Genomic DNA, 23,217 nt, shown 5'->3' on the forward strand with positions numbered 1-23,217 from the left:
ATGAGGAGAGCACTGGCATCTATCAGCAGCACAGCTTTTACTCCTGCAGATGAAGTGTGCTTGAAAGAAAAAAATGGGGTCACTGAGAGCATGGTGGGTGAACAGCATATGCATTTCTGAATTTACAGTAGTACAAGAAATGATTGTGTAAAATCATATATGTTACACATATTCTTGACCAATCATTATTACTTGACTTGACTTGATGTTACTTAAAGGGGTCATAGCGTGAAAATCAGACTTTTTCCATTTTTAAGTCCTATAATTGGGTCCCCAGTGCTTCTATCAACCTTGAAAATGTAATCAAGATTAACCCAGTAACTTTGTTTGGGTAAGCCATTTTCTGCAAGCGTGTGAAAAATTAGGTCGTTCAGAATTTGCCTGTTTTGTGAGGTAGGTAGTAAGGCGAATTACAATAATACCGCCCCCTTTATCTGCAATATCCAACCACAGCACTGCCATAGTGCAGAGAGAAAGAGAGAAAGAAAAAAGTACTTGACAGTACAATTGAGTTTCAATTACAACAAATCACCATCATTGTGATCAGTGTTTGCACTTCATCCGCTCATTTGCATTTTAAACGACACACCCAAAAACGGCTCACTTTTGCTCAGGCCTACAAATTATCAATTTTTACATGCTATAATAAATTAGCTGTGGAGTATTTTGAGCTTAAACCTCACATACACACTCTGGGGACAGCAAAGATTTATTTTACATCTTAAAAATATGTCATAATATGACCCCTTTAAAACATTTTTGATGGCAAATTATGTGTGCGTTATAGAGCCACAAGTCATCATGTTAAACCCTGGGAGTATGAGAGATTTTAAACCACTGGTTTATTATCACACTGTTAAAAAATTAGCTGTAGTTATGCAGCTGTTTGCCAGTAACTTATGTAGATTTAAAGGTTTATTATTTACTGGCAACAGTTTGTTCAAAGTTAAATGAACATTAAACATTAACAAGTCTATGATTTTACAGCATAAAACTATAAAAAAACAGCCTCATGCAAAGCATTTTGTGAACCAGAAATCCTCATGAACCTTTTTCTGTTGTTTCCTTCATATTTTGGTTCCCAGAATGCTTTGCATGAGGCTGTTATTTGATGGTTTTATTCTGTAAATAAAAAGACTTGTTAATGTTTAATGTTCATTTAACTTTGAACAAACTGTTGCCAGTGAATAACATACATATAGGTCTACAGCAGGTTGCTGGCAAGCAGCTGACAGTAATACTGTAAGTTCTACATAATTTTTTAACAGTGATAGTGTTAGGTGTTGATAGATAAATAGAGTTTTATGAATGGTTACAGGGTGAGGATCAGTCGAAGAAAAGCCTGAGGTATAAGCACATTATACTGTAAGTCAGTACAAGCCTTGTGAGCTGAAAAAATATTGTATGCAGGACACTAACAATCTTCTCTGTGATAAAAAAAAGAATTTTAACTCATTACAACAAAATGCCAAGAGCATACCATCACATAATTATATTGTATTCCTTCAGCCATGCAGACACCATATATTTTTTTATTTCAAGAAAAATGTAACAACTAGAGAAAGATACAAATACTGTAGATCTTTAAAATAATGTGCATTTTTATGCACACCAACCATAAAAATTAAATGACTGTACTTGACTTTTGTGTGTTGTATATTTAAATTAAATTTCCTCTTTGTGTGACAGACAATCTTAAAAAAAAAAGATATATATATTTCATCAATACGTTGCAATTATATTAATTTAGATACATCTTAAATTTGTTAATGAACTATTATCCTTAGTTAAGATTATCATTTATATTCAACATTTGATAGGCCTATATACCATATTATGAAACACATGTCTATATTTTATTAATTATTATTGTAACAAAATGTATCAAATTTAATATATAAGTTGATTTTCTTTAATTGTTAGATTAATAGTGGTTAATAAAGTCAAATAAAATGTCAAAGAGTCAGCTGTAATATCATTGCATTTACATTTCAGTGTTAGTGGAAGTCTAGTTAAGCAACAACTGAGGCTTAGCCTGACAGTTAGCCTGCTCCGGACCAGGCTAGTTTGCAAGCATAAGTTTCCATAGTAACCGGGGTTGAGCTAGTTCAAGTTTGTTTTATGAAACGAAATCCACCGGCAATAAGCCAGACTTAACAAAATAAGCCTGGCTTATTCTGTAATCTAGTTTTATGAAACAGCCCTCTGGTAAGATAAACTACTGATCAATAACCAAACATACAACCTCACAAGAGTCTATCATCTCTTGGTTTTCTTTGCCATAATAAACATGCATCATAAAGACACAGTTATATCATCCAGACCGAAAACCAAGTCAAGAGCCCAACTAATGAAAACAGTGATCACCATAATGGTGACTTTAAAGAAAATGCTTGTAAAGTCTAGTAAACACCTGTTTGTTCTCAGTGAGAACTGTTGTAGATGTATAACAGTAAAAAAGTCAAAGTGGTTTATAAGTGAAGATGGTGTTTGTGTAAATGTTTAATTCTCATCTGGTGATATATGGAGAGATTTAATGTGTTGTGTTATTTTCAGTCTTTGTGTCTGTAAGTGTTTCTGCTCATCTCTTCTCTTTTTTTGTTTATGTTTTCTTCAGTGATTCTGTTTATTAGCAGCAGGTGTCCATCATTAATGCTTCAGTACTTGAACTCATTGACTTGATTTCAGGTGGTTCATTAGGAAACTAATGTAGGGAATAGTGAATGAGGGTGTAGGGTGTGATTTGGGACGCAGTCTTAAACGGTGGACTCTCAGGGCTGTAAATTCACATTATTCTGAAAACTGTTTTTTTAAAAACAGAATCATACTGTTAAATTTGGCTGTTTTTTAACAGCAATTTTTTACAGTGAACCCTACAATGGACTGAAACGACCCAGCTCAGGTTCAGTGACAACCCAATTGGTTGGGCTCATGCCACCTGTCCCTTTTGACACAACACCAGGTTGAAAATAACCGAGCATTTTTTTTTGACATGGAGCATATGAGATAGGACAACTACATGGCAGAAAACGTCATACGAGAAACGGTGCAATTCAGACTCCAACAAGAGAAGAAAGAAAGTGAAAATGACACAGTGTCTAATGTGTGGTGATCCATAATTGAAAAGTGACTTTTAACCAATCCCAAACCGATAACCTTCAGGTTACAAGCCCAACTCTCTAACTACTACACGACTGCTCCTATGTGGATGATTTGGCCCACACCTACCAGCCAACAAATTTAACGCCTGTGCCAAATTGCATGACATTTTAAGAAATCTCAGAGCCTTAAAGGGGTCATAGCGTGAAAATCAGACTTTTTCCATTTTTAGATGCTATAATTGGGTCCCCAGTGCTTCTATCAACCTAGAAAATGTAATCAAGATTAACCCAGTAACTTTGTTTGGGTAAGCCATTTTCTGCAAGCGTGTGAAAAATTAGGTCGTTCAGATTTTGCCTGTTTTGTGGGGTAGGTAGTAAGTCGAATTACAATAATCCAACCACAGCACTGCCATAGTGCAGAGAGAAAGAGAGAAAGGACAGCACAATTGAGTTTCAATTACAACAAATCACCATCATTGTGATCAGTGTTTGCACTTCATCTTCTCATTTGCATTTTAAACGACACACCCAAAAACGGCTCACTTTTGCTCAGGCCTACAAATTATCAATTTTTACATGCTATAATAAATTAGCTGTGGAGTATTTTGAGCTAAAACTTCACATACACACTCTGGGGACAGCAAAGATTTATTTTACATCTTAAAAATATGTCATAATATGACCCCTTTAAACATACCTGAATGTAATATTAAAGTTTGAAAAGTTGCCATGACATAACTATTTAAGATATCACAAAGCTTTTCAAAATTTCACATGTCTCTACATTTTTTTCCAACCATAACTCTATCGACTTGGGTATATGTGGACTATTTTAAAGTCTGTTTTAAGAGACACACTTCCTGTTGCCAGTTGGTGGCGCTATGCCTGTGACTTACAAAAACTACATCAATATGATCAGGCCCCATAACCAAACAAATTTCTCAAATGTGATTGAAATCACTCAATGTATGCAGTAGATATGAAACACTTCCTCTTTCCATGATTTTGCAATAAATGTATTTCCTCGCCATGGCCACATAGTTTGCAACATCAACATCCGTTTCGCAATTTATCATCTTTGATGTATTGACATCATGTTGACCAAGTTTGGTGGCCATCGCATGAAGCCCCTAGGAGGAGTATTTAAAGGGGACATATTATGAGATTTTTTTAAGATGAAAACTAAGTCTAAAATAGGTCTGAGCAAAAGTGTGCCGTTTTGGGTGTGTCATTTAAAATGCAAATGAGCGGATGAAGTGCAACCAATGATCACAATGATGGTGGTTTGTTGCAATTGAAACTCAATTGTGCTGTGAAATATTTTATCTCTCTCTTTCTCTCCGTACTAAATGGTTGTGCTGTGGTTGGATGGTGCAGATAAAGGGGGCGGTATTACCTTATTCTGACATCACAATAAGGGCCAAATTATAATGACCTATTTTTCACATGCTTGCAGAGAGTGGTTTACCAAAACTAAGTTATTGGGTTGATCTTTTTAACATTTTCTAGGTTGATAGAAGCACTGGGGACACAATTATAGCACTTAAACATGGAAAAAGTCTGATTTTCATAATATGTCCCCTTTAAAAGTTCTAAACCTGCAGATGTCCAAAAAAATATATATATATTCCATCTCTATAAGAACAATATATCCAGCAAGTTTTGGTAAAACCAAACCCACATTTTAGATCAGATTAACCAAGTTTAATGTCAATTTCATGAATCCCTTAGGAGGAGTATTTAAAAGTTCACTGCATACAAAAATTTAATTTTTTACTGATACTTCCTGGTGCAAGTTTGTGGTGCTATGACTGTGTGTTACAATAGCAATATCAATGAGATTGGACCAAAAATACACCCCAAGTTTGATCACAATCAGACACTATATGCAGTAGCTGATATTGGCCGTAAATGTGCCACCTTGCTATGGCAACAGCGTTTAAAATATCAAAAATCCATTCACAATTTAAAATTTCTAATGTCTTGTCATCATGTTCACCAAGCAAAAAAATAAGAAATCTCAGGCAATACAATAGGGCTTCGCACCTACACTGCAGGCCTCTGTACTTGAATAATCGGGCTCTAATAATAACAGATAAACTTATGTGAGCAGCACACTGAGTTTGATTCAAATGAAGTATGACAAAAACACATTTATGTAGAATCAAAGTCTTTCTTACCTGCTACAAAAACTAAAAAAATATAAGTCCACATTGTCTTCAGTATTTATCAGCAATCAGTGTGTGAAGTGCAGAGCCAATATGAGGAAGTTTAGTGAGAGATGATCATGAGTTAGTTCACAGAAGTTGTTTTAACATCTTGTTTCATTCTGTGGTACAAATTGCACAAGCCACAGACAGAGGCATGTGTTAGAAAAACTAAAGTCTACAAACTCAGTTTGCTGGGGTGGACATGCATAAAATATTAATCTATTTAATGACAAATAATTCACACAGACAATCTTGTAGCAACATATAAAGAGTGTTTACATTATGAGTCTGAGGAGTCAGTGATTGTAAAAAAAAATTGCCATCTAGTTCTCATGAATTGTATTTGGAAACCATAAAGCATAAGCAGGAGAATCTTGATTGTAGATCAATAAAATGCTTTATTGTGTACAATATATTACACTACATTACATTTGCATTAATTATATAAAATTACATTCAAAAGATTGGTATTGGTATTTGTTAAGAGTAAAGTTTATTCTGATCTGCATCAGTCAGTGTCTGAGCGTGATGTCTGATCTCTCTGCTTCATGTTCTCTTTTGGATCTGATGTCATAAATCACTATAGCAACAACGGCCACACCCACCAGAGCAGAGAAGACCAATCGAATCACAGCTTCAGTAAAACTGAAACATGGCCACAATCTGAGGATTAAGAAAATAGCAAAACTGAAACATCAGTGAATTTCAACAAACTCTTTTAATCAGATGCTGAAAATGTATTGGTTTACAAAGAGTCTAAAATACCAGTTTGACCAATAAAAAAACAACACCTGATTTTTCATAAACCCCTGGAAACACTTTAATATGAAATTAATGACTTTTGTATAACTGCTGACCTGAACACATCTGATTTTCATCAAACATTCATGCATGCGCACACACACATACACACAGTCTCATTGTCTCGTGTAAGCAGAAAAAAACCACACTGACTTATCTCAGATCTTAACCAAACTAACAGCTTGCAACATTACTGACGATAACTGAAACTGACCAACATTCAAACGCTTGTAGACAAACAGATTAAGTTGATCTATTCAGTTTATTTTAATGCCACATAAACATTTCTGCACTCTGGTTCTGCAAGCGAGGCTGTGATATCTCTTCCTTATAAATGTTTATATAATGTACAATATTTAATGAGCTTATTAAAGATACAATTACATTCGAATAAAAGCAACACATTTTACAGTTCAGTTTTTAAAACATATTTAATTGAGCACCAGTTTATTTAAAACTGTAAAAAATAACATAAATGTAAAATCTACAGTAAGTTACTGGCAGCTGGTTGCCAGAAATATTGTTATTTCTACAGATTTTTTTTTACAGTGTATAAGCACAATTATTTTTCACTAACTCAGTGATGTTCAAACCCACCTGTTAAAACCCATACTGTATACCTTGTAATCCACTATAAGTCGCTTTGGATAAAAGCACTTGCCAAATGCATAAATATATCAGAAAAACAGAAACACATTAAACTTCTGCTGTTAGAATCAAACTTTTAATATGAGCTGACAGGGAGCAAATGAACAGAAGTCAATGTTTATTATAAATGTGAAATTAATGTGTGTGATTTTGAATCAGTGACCTGTGATCTGTAGATGATCTCTGTCATTGTCTTCTCAGCTGAAAGCACATGCTTGTGTTGTTAGTTTATATCATGTTTATTACACAAAGTGATGAATAAGTTGAAAGATAAACTTACTGTCCTGTCCAGTTGGGCTTTTCCAGATCAAATATATCATTACACTTAATACAAACATCACAGATGACAGAGAAATCACAGCATGAAGAAATAAATGCACTCCTGTAGAGACTAAAACAGATAAAAATCTCTATTGAATAAATCACAAAAAGACAAATAAACCTAAATGTAAGAATCTTCACTGTAAAAAATTTCGCCGTAATTTTACGGTAAAGTACTGGCAGCTGGGGTTCCAGCAGTGAACCGTAATTTTACGGTTTAATTACCGTATTCTAAATTGTGCCGTTAAATAACAGTAATCAACTGCCAGCTTGGTTGCCAGATAATGTTAATTTACGGTTCTGCCTCTGTTAAAATACAGTTCTACTTCCGTTAATTTACAGCTCCCCTATTTTAACAGTATGTTAATGTTATAATGCCCTGAAAGCAACTCACTTAATTTAGGAAACCAATTGCAGGATCCATTCAAGTTTATAAATATATATATTTATATGGTGGTGTTAGTATTGTGAACGTAATTCATTTGAGTCCACTGAAAACAAATATTACTTCTAAAATTGAACTCCAAACATTTAAACTTTCACACAAATCTCATGTAGTTCATCACGAGCAAACTACACAGTTACTGCTTTTAAATAAAACAACAGGCAGTATAACATCAATGATTTACTGCCCATCCTTGACCTAAACAACCACACTACTCTTCAGCACAATGGTAACCCAAAAACTGAGTCAAATCCTAACAAAACAAAACATTAAACACTAAGAGATCTCTCACATTATAATATTGTGTAAATCCCCTGAACAGTTTTTAGGTTAACATGATTTAAAAAAACAAAATACAAGGACTTTTCTCTAATGTCTGTGTGAAATTAACATATTTCTGTATGCAAATTTGACTGTTAGGTTTTCTGTTTTTTAACAGCACATTCTGTTAAATAACAGTAATCAACTGGCAGCTTGGTTCCCAGTAAGATAATGTTTTTTTACGGTCTCCTTCGGACTGTTAAAAAACATTAGCATTCTGTGTTTTTATATCTTACATATTTAACCCTTTAAACCCCATTGCAAAATCCTTGGTGTCAAAAGAACACTGCTTAATGTGTCCACACTACAAAGAGTAAAAGAAACAGAGCCAATGTTGAAGTTAATGAGATAATGAAGTGATGATTGAGTTAATGATGAACAGCTGCTGTTAACAAACACAATCACTGAATGAAAGATGAACACGAACCGAATTAAAGAGAAAACAAGCAGAAACTCAATTTACAGACTTAGATATGTACATTAGCTCAGAAGTAAATCATAAGGTGTGGTTTCCTGAACAGGGATTATCTTAAACCAGGAATAGTTTAATTAGGAAATATAACCAGTTTTAACAAAAATGCCTAACTAAAAACATTACTTGTGCATTTTCAGGCAAAACGAAGGACACTGATGTTTAAGATATGTCAGTGCAAGTTGTTTTGAGTTTGGACAGCTCTAGTCTATAGTTTAATAGTCTAATCCCTAAATAATAGTTACCATTCTCGTGATCAGCGGTTGCTTTAGTAGGTCTCTTGATCCTTGGGTTTGCCTTTTGGTGTTATATTTATTCATGCTTTTCAATGTGATTTGAAAGACATTGAATATGGCAAAAAAGTATAAATAATTTATTGTCACTGACTTACAATTGTTATGGTGCTAGTGTCATGAGTTAAAAGTAATTTATTGACTTCATAAAGAAGCTCATAAGTGATTAGATGGTAGGCAACCCCTGGCTGGTAAGACAAACTACTGATCAATAATCAGACATCCAACCTCACAAGAGTCTATCATCTCTTGGTTTTCTTTACCATAATAAACATGCATCATAAAGACACAGTTACAACAACCAGACTGAAAACCAAGTCAAGAGCCCAACTAATGGAAACAGTGATCACCATAATGGTGACTTGTAAAGTCTAGTAAACACCTGTTTGTTCTCAGTAAGAACTTTTGTAAATGTATAACAGAAATAAAGTCAAAGTGGTTTATAAGTGAAGATGGTGTTTGTGGAAATGTTTAATTCTCATCTGGTGATATATGGAGAGATTTAATGTGTTCTGTTATTTTCAGTTGATGTTCATCTAAGTCTTTGTGTCTGTAAGTATTTCTGCTCACGTCTTATCTTTTTATTTATCTTTTCTTTAGTGATTCTGTTTATTAGCAGCAGGTGTCCATCATTAATGCTTCGGTATCTGAACTTATTGACTTGATTTCAGGTGGATCATTAGGAAACTAATGTAGGGAATAGTGAATGAGGGTGTAGGGTGTGATTTGGGACGCAGTCTTAAACGGTGGACTCTCGGGGCCGTAAATTCACATTATTCTGAAAACTGTTTTTTACAGAATGCAGAATGTAACAGTATACTTCTGTTTTTGTTAAAAAACAGAATCATACTGTTAAATTTGGCTGTTTTTTAACAGCAATTTTTTACAGTGTGTATTTGTACAATAAATATCAGATCATCTCAGTAAAGAAACAATAATACTGTTAACATACCTGAACACATCTGACAGAGATGAGTGATGTTGAGATATTGAGTTTGGTTTGTGATGGGATTGTTCACCACACAGCTGTATGTGTTGTTATCATGATATTCAACCTCCAGAGGTAGAGAGAGTCTGATGTTGAGATCAGACACACTGATTCTGGACAATAAACTGTTTCCTTTATACCAGGACAGACTCACATCTCTCATATTCAAACCTGAACACAATAAGGAACAGTTTGAACTTGATGATGATGATGAAGAACATGAGTCTCTGATGATGACAGGAACCGGCAGAGGAGCTGAAAAACATGATCATAAATAATATGTTTTTGCAAATCTATCAAATATTTTAATAATTTGTATCAGCAATAATTTCTGAAAGTTAAAATATATAATTACATTCTTTTATGAGATGAATTACTAAAACAACATGAATTTCAGGATTTAGTCAATGACGGGACTGCTGTATGTGTGATGATATAAACAGATTCAATGCATGTGATCAGAAAGCAGTGCATGATGTTAACACAGATATGAATTCAAAATATACTCACATATAAAAATAATTCACATTAAATAAACTGTGAATGATATTAAACTCACCATAGACAGTAACATTGAATCTCTTGTATGAAGTTCCTCTGTTACTGATGATAGTTAGTTTATAAATTCCAGAGTTTGTGGTTGTGATGTTTGTGATGATGAGAGATCCAGTCTGACTGTCCAGCTTCAGTCTGTCTCCAAATATCTCATTACTGTCATCCTTATAAGTGCTTTTCTTAAAGATGTGAGCTATACGAGTCTCTTGAGATCCAAACATCCACACTATGAGATCATCTCTCTGTATGTCAGTAATATTAGTGTGTAGGGTAACAGAATCTCCCTCCATCACTGACACTGATGTCACTTCATCTCCATCAACACCAAACACACCTGAAACATAAAAAACATAAAAATTGATTTAAATAATGAATTAATTTAGATTCATATTACATTATTTGTAACACTTAGTATATATTTGTTAATGTTAGTTAATGCCAAGAATAGTTCATGTTAGTTCACTATGCATTAAATAATGTTAACAGTTACAACATTGGATATTTTGTAAATGTATTAGTAAATTATGAAATAAACATGAATTCATGTTAGCTAATGCATTAACTAATGTTAACAGTTACAAGATATTTATAAATGCATGAAATCAAGATTTTAGATTAATAAATGTTGTAGAAGTATTATTTATTGTTCATGTTATTTAATGCATTAACTTATTATATGCTTATAACCTTATTATAACAATATTTTACTTAAAATTTTCATCATATGTGATATAAAAAATGACAGATGATAAGCGATTTAAAGCAAATAAACATTTTATATCTAACAATCAAAATCTTATCTTATCTTAAAGATTTTAAATTCAGTCTCATTTCAGATTTTCACCACTGAAATCACCTGGATTAAATAATGATATAAATATAAAGTCTGTTTAAATATACATCATTTATACATTTATGAAAACAATTTCTTTACTCACCATTCAGCAGGAACATGAACAGATGAGAGAAAATCATCCTTATAAACTTTTATTGTGTTTCATTAAACTTTTACTTCTGAATGAAGTGAATAACAGATTAAACTCGTATTTCTGTTCAGTTCACTTTGATCTTTCACACATTTGTGTTCTCGTGATAAAGTTCAGTTGTGGACATGAGTGGAAACTGCACATCTACAGATACACATACCCACATCTACACAAACACTCTGGTTTAACTGTTTAACTAACCAGCTGAATAAACCACAAACATTCAGCTCCGAGACTCAATTCACTGTGACCTCAAAAACAACACAACAACTGTGCACTCTAAAAAAATAATCCGTAAAAAAACGGATAATGTCCTGGCAGAAAATTACCGGTACCTTTTCCGTTATGTTTACAGACATTTCCGTTTATTCAAAAACTAAACATTCTGTAGATTTATAGAACATTGTCCGTAGATTTACAGACCATTTTCCGTAGTCTTTAGGGACACTTCAGTCCGCCTATTAGACGCAACGATGGTGACAATCAACAACGAAGCTTCATGCTGCAATGCATGCTGGGTACCAGGATTGTAGAACACTGTTTCTTGGCATTTGCGCTCACCATTGTTGAGATTTGTGTCCAAAGTATTGATATCTCTGAAGCAAAAACCACAGCTGACACATTTGCAGCAATCTTATTCAATACAGTGTGTTTTTAGATCAGCATAGAGTGTCACTTCTATACACTTCAGCTCATCATTTTATTTTATCATTTCATATTTACATGTTAGGCAGAATAACATAAACACAACCAAGCTTATATGACATCATAGAAAATTCTCTTTCCTCAAGCAACAAACAAGTTGTAATTGCTACCAGGAAAAACACTGTTGCAATGTTAAAAGAGCAGAGTCAGTTCTGTGAAGGTCAAGGGACAAAAGCCTAACTAAAGGGAACACTAATCTCCATAGTGGGGACTTCAAATGAATCTAAAACAAACACAAACTGGAGATTTAATGTGATAAATGTTTTGGTAAATATCCATTTGACTTACACGTCACGTCAGAAAGAAGATTTGTCTCCTAAATCACATGTGTCAATGCTGTAATAGTTGAGCATTTGTATCTTGTTCTGACAGCATTTCTTTAGAAGTTAAATATCATCCATGTTAGTTGTAATTTTAGGTTTCAAACAGAGATGGTGATAGAGAGGCAAAAGTGAAAGATTGCAGCAGGGGTTATTGTACCCATAATGCAACATGTTATTAAAAAAACGGATAAATGCCTGTAAAACATAAATACGGAAAATTCCTTCATATTTACACAGTACTTTGTCCGTTTTTTTACGGATTTTTTTTAGAGTGTGTGTGTCGTCTTTATTAACAAACAGTTTTTCCACATTTTCTTTATTTCAACAACATTTTAATAAAAACATCACACACTCTAAAAAAAATCCGTAAAAAAACGGACAAAGTACTGTGTAAATATGAAGGAATTTTCCGTATTTATGTTTTACAGGCATTTATCCGTTTTTTTAATAACATGTTGCATTATGGGTACAATAACTCATTGTTTTGCCTCTCTATCACCATCTCTTTTTGAAACCTAAAATTACAACTTGCTTGCAGAGTTATTGTCTAACATGGATGATGTTTAACTTCTAACCAAATGCTGTCAGAAAAAGATACAAGTGTTAAACTATTCCAGCATCAACACATGTGATTTAGTAGACAAATCTTCTTTCTGACGTGACGTGTAAGTCAAATGGATATTTACCACAACATTTATCACATTAAATCTCCAGTTTGTGTTTGTTTTAGATTCATTTGAAGTCACCACTATGGTGATTAGTGTTTCCTTTAGTTAGGCTTTTGTCTCTTTACCTTCCAGAACTGACTTTGCTCTTTTAGCATTGCAACAGTGTTTTTGCTTATAGCAATTACAGCTTGTTTGTTGCTTGAGGAAGGAGAATTTTCTATGATGTCATATAAGCGTAGTTGTTCTTATGTTATGCTGTCTAACATTTAAATATGAAATGATAAAATAAGAATAATGAACTGAAGTGTATAAGAGTGAGACTGTATGCTGATCTAAAAACACAATGTATTGAATAAGATGGCAGAAAATGTGTCAGCTGTGGTTTTTGCTTCAGAGACATCAATACTTTGGATACAAATCTCAACAATGGTGAGAGTAAATGTTAGGAGAGTTTTCTAAAATCCTGGTACCCAGCATGCATTGCGGCATGAAGCTTTGTTGTTGATTGTCACCATTGTTGCGTTTCATAGGCAGATTGAAGTGTCCCTAAAGATTACGGAAAATGTTCTGTAATTCTACGGACAGTGTTCTATAAATCTACAGAATGTTCAGTTTTTGAATAAACGGAAGTGTCTGTAAACATAACGAAAAAAGTGCCGGTAATTTTCTGCCAGGACATTATCCGTTTTTTTACGGATTATTTTTTTAGAGTGCATTGAAAGCTGAATAAATCATTATAACATAAACATTATTCAAATTAGATTTATACGGTTTACAAAATGACTGTTTACTTATTTTTAAGTTAATATTAAAATAAAATATAAATTATACACTGTTAGAAATTACCAGCATTTTACAATCATTAACAGTGTTATTTTACCATAACTTGTTGTAATTAAGTTTCCCTGTAATATCCCAATGAATACACTCTAAAAAAAAATCCGTAAAAAAACGGATAATGTCCTGGCAGAAAATTACCGGTACATTTTCCGTTATGTTTACAGAATTTCCAAAAACTGAACATTCTGTAGATTTACAGAACATTGTCCGTAACCTTTAGGGACACTTCAATCTGCCTATGAAACGCAACAATGGTGACAATCAACAACAAAGCTTCATGCCGTAATGCATGCTGGGTACCAGGACAGAAAACTTTCTTAACATTTACTCTCACCATTGTTGAGATTTGTATCCAAAGTGTTGATGTCTCTGGAGCAAAAACCACAGCTGACACATTTGCAGCAAATCTTATTCAATACAGTGTGTTTTTAGATCAGCATAGAGTGTCACTCTTATACATTTCAGTTCATTATTCTTTTTTTATCATTTCACATTTAAATGTTAGGCAGCATAACATAAAAACAACTAAGCTTATTTGACATTATAGACAATTCTCCTTCCTCAAGCATCAAACAAGTTGTAATTGCTACAAGCAAAAACACTGTTACATGCTGAAAGAGCAGAGTCAGTTCTGTGAAGGTAAAGGGACAAAAGCCTAACTAAAGGGAACACTAATCTCCATAGTGGTGACTTCAAATGAATCTAAAACAAACACAAACTGGAGATTTAATGTGATACATTTTGTGGTGGATATCCATTTACTTACACGTCGCGTCAGAAAAAGGATTTGTCTACTAAATCACATGTGTCGATGCTGGAATAGTTTAACACTTGTATCTTGTTCTGACAGCATTTGTTTAGAGGTTAAACATCATCCATGTTAGAAAATAACTCTGCAGGCAAGTTGTGATTTTGGGTTTCAGGCAGAGATGGTGATAGAGAGGCAAAAGTGAAAGATTGCAGCAGGGGTTATTGCACCCATAATGCAACATGTTATTAAAGGGGTCATATGATGAAAATGTTAGCATTGCCACTTTGTAGGTGTGAGCAAAAACAGGTCATTGAAATTTGGCTTTCATTATGATGTCATAAGGATATCTTATTAGAATAATACCGCCTCCTTAATCTGAACTCTGAAAGAGAGAGAAAAGAAGGACTTGACAGCACAATTGAGTTTGAATTACAACAAACCACCATCATTGTGATCAGTGTTTGCACTTTATCCGCTCATTTGCATTTTAAAAAACACACCCAAAATGACACATTTTTGGACTTGACAGCACAATAGAGTTTCAATTACAACAAACCACCATCATTGTGATCAGTGTTTTCACTTCATCCGCTCATTTGCATTTTAAAAAACACACCCAAAACGACACATTTTTGCTCACACCTACAAAGTGGCAATGCTAACATTTTCATCATATGACCCCTTTAAAAAAAACGGATAAATGCCTGTAAAACACAAATACGGAAAAACCCTTCATATCTACACAGTACCTTGTCCGTTTTTTTACGGATTTTTTTTAGAGTGTACCTGTGAAAACTATAGTATCCTTGGATTTTACAGCATTTAACTCTTATTTTACAGTAAAATCTTGCAATCTAAAACCTGCTGTTATATCACAAAAAGGTCTGTAATATCACAGCAACACAAAAAAATAAGGATTTCACAGCATTAAACTGTATTATTACAGTGAAATATTGTATTGAAATATGCTCTGGGGAGTCACATGTCATAACCGAACTGTTTTGAACCATAGACTGTATAAAACCATGGACATAGTCTGACTTATTAAAATAAATATGGAATCAGAAAAATATAAATTTATTTTAAAAAATATGGCACGTTGATGTAGATAAACCCAGCTAACAGAAAAAAGTTCTAAGAACGTTCCCTGAAAGTTCCCAAGGTTCCCAAAAACGTTTTGCCAACGTAAAAAGTGTCCAGTTTTCTTGACGTTCTAAGAACATTTTTGTGTTGGCTGAACGTTAGAGGAATGTTACATTTTACCATTTTTAAACATTATGTCATGTTTTAATGTTCACACAATGTTTAAAACCACAACTGTTTATTATATTGACTTGTTTAATTGTTATGTAAATGATAGAGAAACATTGCATTTTATTATTTTATAAAACATTATTTCTGAATGTTCAGTAAATATATTGCTGTAGAAAACACAATTCACTTATTAGGTTTAGATGTTGATGTTTTGTTTCATTATATAGTCACCATTATTGTGATTAATGTTTGTTTTAGTTGGACTCTTGACCCTTGACTCTTTGCTTGCTAGTTTTTTCCCTGGTTGTGTTAACTTTGTGTTAATACACCACATTTGTTATGAACATGTAAAGTTAACATTGTAATTCTGAGGTGGTTGGTACATAATGGTAAAGATTATCACCTAATTAATTTACTAATCAAAAGTTATTTTCTGTCGATAACGTAAATGAGATTCAGCACTTTCACAGCAGTTTGTCATTAAGGAGTTTTAGAAACTTTGGACAAAAAATTGCCGCTGTATAATTGGGACGCACAAACATCAAGAATCAGACTATGAATCTCAACCATGGTGACAATAAAATTGTAAAATTTGCCTTGTTGTAATGATGTACAGCAAAAGATTGTAATTCCCCAGTAATGTATTGTAATATCACAGTAATTGCTTTGCCATTGAAGCTGTGAAGTTACAGTATACAGTTGTGCTTTTACATCAATGCATTGTAATATCACAGATATAACATTACAGTAAATTGCTGTGAGTATATTTCACAGTATATTGCTGTAATCCTTGCTGTGAAAGTCATGCAAAATTTATCCAATTATTTATTGTGAATTTACAACGAAAAAATTTGCAGTGTACATATTATAAAACTATTATTATTATTTTCTGTTTTAAGTAGATTGATCAACTGACTGCCTTCATTTATAATCACATCTGTTTTTTTGATTCATCTCTGCTGAATTTGATATATGGTGATATGATTTCTGTTAAACTTTTTAGACGAAATCATAATTCACAATGTGAAGTGTACAGATGTGATGTTTCACTGAAGTCTGATCTGAAGTCTGTAGATAATCTCTGTGTATTCTGACAAATCTTTCTCATCTACAAACACAAACACATCAATGTGAGGAGATTTACAGTCTGTATGTATTATATCAGTTCAACTTTGAACTGATCATATTTTTATCATATTTAATACAGCAACTCTAAATTCTCTGAAATGTGCACTTTTTTTGGTAATAATTTTTTGGCAAACAGCAGTATAAACATTGTTGTTCAACATTATCATGTGTAGTTTTTACTTGCCTTCTTGTTTAGTTTGTTGATACTTTCTGCAGTAACAGTGAATCACACGTGAAGACACAAACACCAGCAGCACACCAGATATTAATATCAATACTATTAAAGCCGTGACACCTGTATTACACATATAGAAAATAATTATTAGTGTAAATGTGTCCTAAAAAACCTGACGTCACACAGACACTGTGAAAGACATGCATGATGTTAGAAATATTGCAGTAAATTAAACACACCTGATTCCTCTGAACACATCTGACAGAGATGAGTGATGTTGAGATGTTGAGTTTGTTTTTTGATGGGATTGTTGACCACACAGCTGTATGTGTTTGTATCCTGATATTTAACCTCCAGAGGTAGACAGAGTTTGTTTTTGAGATCAGACACACTGATGCTGGACAATAAACTGTTTCCTTTATACCAGGACAGACTCACATCTCTCACATTCATCACTGAACACAATAACACACATTTTGAGCTTGATGATGATGAAGAACATTGTGATGAGTTACTGCTGATGACAGGAATCGGGAGAGGAGCTGGAAGTATAAATATATTTTATTAATATTGCAAATAATATATACATATATTTTTTCTATATGCTTACAGGTGTTTAGTGGCATTCTTCATGAAATGCTTTTGCTATGGAAAAATCTAGACCTCTCATACTGTAAATCTCTCAATTTATAAAGAAGTGTTGAATATGTATACTCTTACAAATATTAAAATAACGGGTAGTAACTTGTTATTTACTCTGTTACATTTACTTTAACTTGCATACATTTTTTTATAAATCTCTACCTTCTCTAATGAATTTGTGCACAGTGTGATGTTTTCCTATCGTTACTTTAATAAATTACGAACTGTATCGTTTTTTTTTTCGCGGCTTCTGTCTCTACTGGGCTTTTGCAAATGAAGGACAGCTGTGCAGTATGTGTGATAATATAAACACATTTAATGTCTGTGCTCATAAAACAGAGGATGATGTGAACAGAGATTTGTACTCACAAATATGGACATTACATCTCTTATAAAAACAATTATGCTAAAATAAAGGTACTTAAAACAATCTTATACCTGCAGAATGACTGTTTCTGAATGATATTAAACTCACCATAGACAGTAACATTAAATCTCTTGTATGAAGTTCCTCTGGTACTGATGATAGTTAGTTTATAAAGTCCAGAGTCTGTTGTGATGTTTGTGATGGTGAGAGATCCAGTCTGACTGTCCAGCTTCAGTCTGTCTCCAAATATCTCCTTACTGTCAAACATATCAATGATTTTCTTAGAGATTTCAGCTATAAGAGTGTCTTGAGGTCCAAACATCCAAACTATCCGATCATCTGTCTGTATTTCAGTAATATTAGTGTGTAGAGTAACAGAATCTCCTTCCACCACTGACACTGACTTCACTTCATCTCCATCAACACCAAACACAACTAAAACACAAAAACATAAAAAGTGATTGAAACATTGAGTTAATTCAGACTCAAATTAAGTTATTGGTAACACTTTACAATAAGGTTGTATTTGTCAAGTATGAACTAACACTGAAGTGTACAGTTTTTAGCATTTAATTAATCTTTATATTGCCATGTCAATATAATAATTTAGGTTAGTTCATATTGTGCATTAACTAATGGTAACAGTTACAAGATATTTATAAATGTATTATAAACTATGAGATCAAGATTTTAGATGTATAAATGTTGTAGAAGTATATTGTTTATTGTTCATGTTATTTAATGCATTAACTAATGTTAACAAATACAACCTTATTGTAAAATGATTTTACTTGAGATTCACATTACATATAAAAATGGCAGATGATAAAAGATTTAAACCAAATAAACATTTTATGTCTAACAATTTATTTATTTTTATAGTTTTTAATTCAGTCTCATTTCATTAAGCTATTAACCCGTGAAAACAGACGTCACCTTTATACATTTATGAAAATAAAAATGTATTTCTTTACTCACCATTCAGCACAAACATGAACAAAAGAGAGAAAATCATCCTGATAAACATTTATTTTGTTTCATTAAACTTTTACTTCTGAATGAAATTCATCTAAAGTGAATTACAGATTAAACTCTTATTTCTGTTCAGTTCACTTTGATCTTTCACACATTTGTGTTCTCGTGATAAAGTTCAGTTGTGGACATGAGTGGAAACTTCACATCTACAGATACACAAACCCACAGCTACACAAACACACTGGTTTAACTGTTTAACTAACCAGCAGAATAAACCACAAACATTCAGCTCATAGTCTCTATTCACTTTAACCTCAATAACAACACAACAACAAAACTTTGACTCTTTTGATGTTAAAAAGTTCAAGAACAGTTTTCTCACACTCACTTTATTTTAAAGCATTTAAATATATACATTATAAGTGTACATCACATTGCAAAACTGCTAAAATACACAACAAGAATTATAAAATTGTACTCTGTACAAAATGACTGCTTGCTTGTTTCTATGTAATATTAAAATAAAAGATTTATTATAATTATAACTATTATAAGCATTTACTGTTCAACCACCAATTAGATTGATCTCTACTGAATTTAATATTGTAATGTCACAGTTGTTTACTGTAATTCAAAGATAAACATAAATCTGTTGAAGTAGTATGTTGTAAAATGTCATGTGAAATTTTTCATAATTTCATAATAAATGTTTCACTGAAGTCTGTAGATGATCTCTGTGTATTCTGACAAACTTTTCTCATCTACAAACACAAACACATGTGAATCAATGTGAGGACATTTACAGTCTGTATTTAACATCACATATACTCGCATGAACTGATCAACAAATCACACAAGTTTACCTTTACACCATTTATTATTTTTATATTATAGCTTAGATAACATAATGAGCTTATTTTGTTATCTTGTATTATATGAATCTGAAGTTTTGGTTTAAAAAAAATCTAACTTTGGTGATTCATTTTTTTTCATGCACTTTCCTCTAACAAAATCACTACATTCACTGCATAAATCATTCTTGCCTTGTTTATCTTGTTGAGATTTTCTGCAGTAAAAGTGAATCACACATGAAGACACGAACACCAGCAGCACACCAGATATTATCAACACTGTTATATATGAACTCAGAGAGACTTCTGTAATACACATAAAGAAAATAATCATTAGTGTAAATGTGTCCTGACAACCTGACTTCACTTTGCACAGACACTGAACAACACACATGATGTTAGAAAATATCTGCTGAAGTTGAAATATGAAAATGTTGCAGTAAATTAAACACACCTGATTCCTTTAAACACGTCTGACAGACATAATTGATGTCGAGATGTTGAGTTTGCTTTGTGATGGTATTGCTCACCACACAGCTGTATGTGTTTGTATCCTGATATTCAACCTCCAGAGGTAGAGAGAGTCTGATGTTGAGATCAGACACACCGATGCTGGATAATAAACTGTTTCCTTTGTACCAGGACAGACTCACATCTGTCACATTTAACACTGAACACAACAACAGCACACATTTTGAGCTTGATGATCTTTCTGATAATGTTGAACAGTTTGATGAATTACTTATACGAGTGATGACAGGAATCGGCAAATGACCTGAACATAAAAAAAAACGCAAGCAGTGAAACATTTATATAAAACAATTACTTCATGAAAATGAGCTACATGAACTTCAGTCAGTACAGTTAAACAGAAAGTGTTGTTATTATTATTTATGTATGTATTTTTAATATTCTCAGTGTGTGATGATACAAACACACCAGTAAAAAAATAAAAGGGAATTAATTGACAAACAAGCCCTGGTTTTCATTACTATCTGCAATCAATGTTCTAGGAGATATCTTTAAAAATAAAACACTTAAAAATATGCTATTTTTTAGCAGGTAATATGTAATGTTGAGTAAAAAAATTGTCAAAATGATTTTACAGTATATCTGTCATAAACAGTCTAAATTAAAAGCAAAGGCAGCATTTGTGAATAAACTCACCAAAGACAATAACATTAAATCTCTTGTATGAAGTTCCTCTGTTACTGATGATCACTAGTTTATAAAGTCCAGTGTGTGCGATTGTGATGTCTGTGATGATGAGAGATCCAGTCTGAGTGTCCAGCTTCAGTCTGTCTCTGAATATCTCATTTCTGTCTAAAATATCCATGCTTTTCTTATAGATTTCAGCTATACGAGTCTCTTGAGTTCCAAACATCCACAGTATCTGATGATCTCTCTGTATTTGAGTAATATCAGTGTGTAGAGTAACAGAATCTCCCTCCATCACTGACACTGACTTCACTTCATCACCAAACACACCTGAAACATAAAATTCTAATGTATTATTCCAGACTGAAACTAAATTAATTTCATTTTAGACTTTATTTCAAAATACAAGAAAAAGACAAATGAATAAAGATTCATACTTAATCAATATTTTATATATACAATCAAAGTCTTTAACCTAACTGTGAGCTGTAAAACTCAATCCTGAAATCTCATTTTACAAAGTCTGTTTTAATTCACAGTACACTTTTACTAATAAAAATTATTTCTTTACTCACCATTCAGCATGAAAAGTAACAGAAGAGAGAAAATCATCCTGATAAACATTTATTGTGCTTCATTACAATACTTTTATTTTTATTAGATTCACTCTGATCTTTCACACGCTTGTGTTCTCAGTTCTGAACAGACATGAGATGAAACCACATTTTACACACGCACGCACGCATGCACACTTTTAAACAAACACAGTCACACAGCCTCATGTAAGCAGAATAAACCACAAAGCACTTTTCCACGTCAAAAATGTCAACATTCCTGTGGATTATTGCGTATGCACGCTTAATAAATGAGGCCCCTAAACTCAGATCAGAATTTTCAGCATCATAAACAGTGAATGATCTTGATACAGACCTCATGTTGCTTAAATTTTATCTTAATGCTTTCAAAAATGTATTTCTTAATAATGACAGATACAACATCTCTTTAAATTTTGCATTTTCAACTTTATTTGGAATTTCTGTGTGTCACATCACATATACACAACAACACATAAAAGCACTGAAACCCCTTTAGGTGTCCATAAACATACATTACTATCGCCCTCTGGTGTCCTCTGATGTCTATGATCTCAGTTCATAAACCACTACAGTCACAGCAGCCACGCCCACCACAGCAGCGATGACCAATCGGCTCACAGTTTCAGCTAAACTGCAACAAGGGGTGTGGCCTAAAAAACATAACAGCATTAATGTGCACTTCTACACAAATAAACAAACATATAAATTCAGTAACACTGAACACAACAACACACATTTTGAACTTGATGATGATGATGATGAAGAGTTTCTGATGGGGACAGGAACGAGCAGACGAGCTGAAAAACATGACAAGGAACAGAACAGAAATTTAATTAAAAGTAATGTATCTAATCTAAGTGCAGTACTAAGTCTGTAATGCTGTATACTGATCAGACCAAATCAAATGTCACCAATATATCAAATGACCTGAGGGTGAGTATAAATAAACAGATTTTATTTTCAATTTTTGTGTGAACTATCTCTTTAAATTAAGAGTTGCTTCACTTTTAACTGTTTAAAAACATTTCAATGTCAGTTTCTAAACAGTTTCTCAGGTTACAAGCCCAACTCTCTTAGACCACCCACCTGATAATAACATTGACTTTTTCACATTGTTGTGTCTGTAAATGATATTAAACCCACCATTGACAGTAACATTAAATCTCTTTTTTGATGAGTGTCTATTATTAAAGATTTGTAGTTCATGAAGTCCAGAGTTTGTGATTGTGATGTTTGTAATTGTGAGAGATCCAGTTTGATTGTCCAGATTAAGTCTGTCTTCAAATATCTCATTATATTCAAACATATCAATAATTTTCATATAGATTCGAGCTATAAGAGTCCCTTTAGGTCCAAAAACCCAAACCATTTGCTGATCTCTCTGTGTGTCAGTAAGATCAGTGTGTAGAGTAACAGAATGTCCCTCCATCACTGACACTGACTTCACTTCATCTCCAAACACACCTGAAACACAACATTGTAAGAATAATAACTGATATATGTGAATGACACACATCAAAGCAAAAAAACAAACAAAAAAAAAAACATTTATGTGAAATCAAAGTCTTTTTTACCTGCCACACAAACTAAAAACAAATAAGTCCACATTTCTTCACTGTATTTATCTGTATTCAGCATCTGTA

The 23,217-nt window shown here is 33.0% G+C and overlaps 3 protein-coding genes and 1 long non-coding RNA gene across 4 annotated transcripts; all 4 read right to left on the reverse strand.

Moving 5' to 3' along the window:
- Positions 1-9,509: 9,509 nt before the first annotated feature.
- Positions 9,510-10,489, reverse strand: LOC141359272 (uncharacterized). The gene is made up of 2 exons (XM_073861444.1): positions 10,160-10,489; positions 9,510-9,855 (listed from the first exon to the last, which is right to left on the reverse strand). Exons 1-2 carry the CDS (start codon positions 10,443-10,445, stop codon positions 9,533-9,535), a joined length of 609 nt encoding a protein of 202 aa, XP_073717545.1. The 5' UTR covers positions 10,446-10,489; the 3' UTR covers positions 9,510-9,532.
- A 6,239-nt stretch (positions 10,490-16,728) lies between these two features.
- LOC129452938 (natural killer cell receptor 2B4-like) lies at positions 16,729-19,158 on the reverse strand. Its single transcript, XM_073861768.1, has 5 exons — positions 19,123-19,158; positions 18,103-18,478; positions 17,225-17,527; positions 16,995-17,105; positions 16,729-16,790 (listed from the first exon to the last, which is right to left on the reverse strand). The coding sequence occupies exons 1-5, from the start codon at positions 19,156-19,158 to the stop codon at positions 16,729-16,731; spliced, it is 888 nt and encodes a 295-aa protein (XP_073717869.1).
- Positions 19,159-19,580: 422 nt separating this feature from the next.
- On the reverse strand, positions 19,581-21,303 carry LOC141359268 (uncharacterized). Its single transcript, XM_073861434.1, has 3 exons — positions 20,988-21,303; positions 20,275-20,595; positions 19,581-20,126 (listed from the first exon to the last, which is right to left on the reverse strand). Exons 1-3 carry the CDS (start codon positions 21,271-21,273, stop codon positions 19,924-19,926), a joined length of 810 nt encoding a protein of 269 aa, XP_073717535.1. The 5' UTR covers positions 21,274-21,303; the 3' UTR covers positions 19,581-19,923.
- Positions 21,304-21,984: 681 nt separating this feature from the next.
- Positions 21,985-23,015, reverse strand: LOC141359278 (uncharacterized). Its single transcript, XR_012365691.1, has 3 exons — positions 22,718-23,015; positions 22,309-22,371; positions 21,985-22,224 (listed from the first exon to the last, which is right to left on the reverse strand). It is a non-coding gene; the product is annotated as an uncharacterized lncRNA (long non-coding RNA).
- Positions 23,016-23,217: the final 202 nt, after the last annotated feature.

Source organism: Misgurnus anguillicaudatus, chromosome 23, assembly GCF_027580225.2.
Source record: "Misgurnus anguillicaudatus chromosome 23, ASM2758022v2, whole genome shotgun sequence".
Taxonomy (NCBI): Eukaryota; Metazoa; Chordata; class Actinopteri; order Cypriniformes; family Cobitidae; genus Misgurnus; species Misgurnus anguillicaudatus.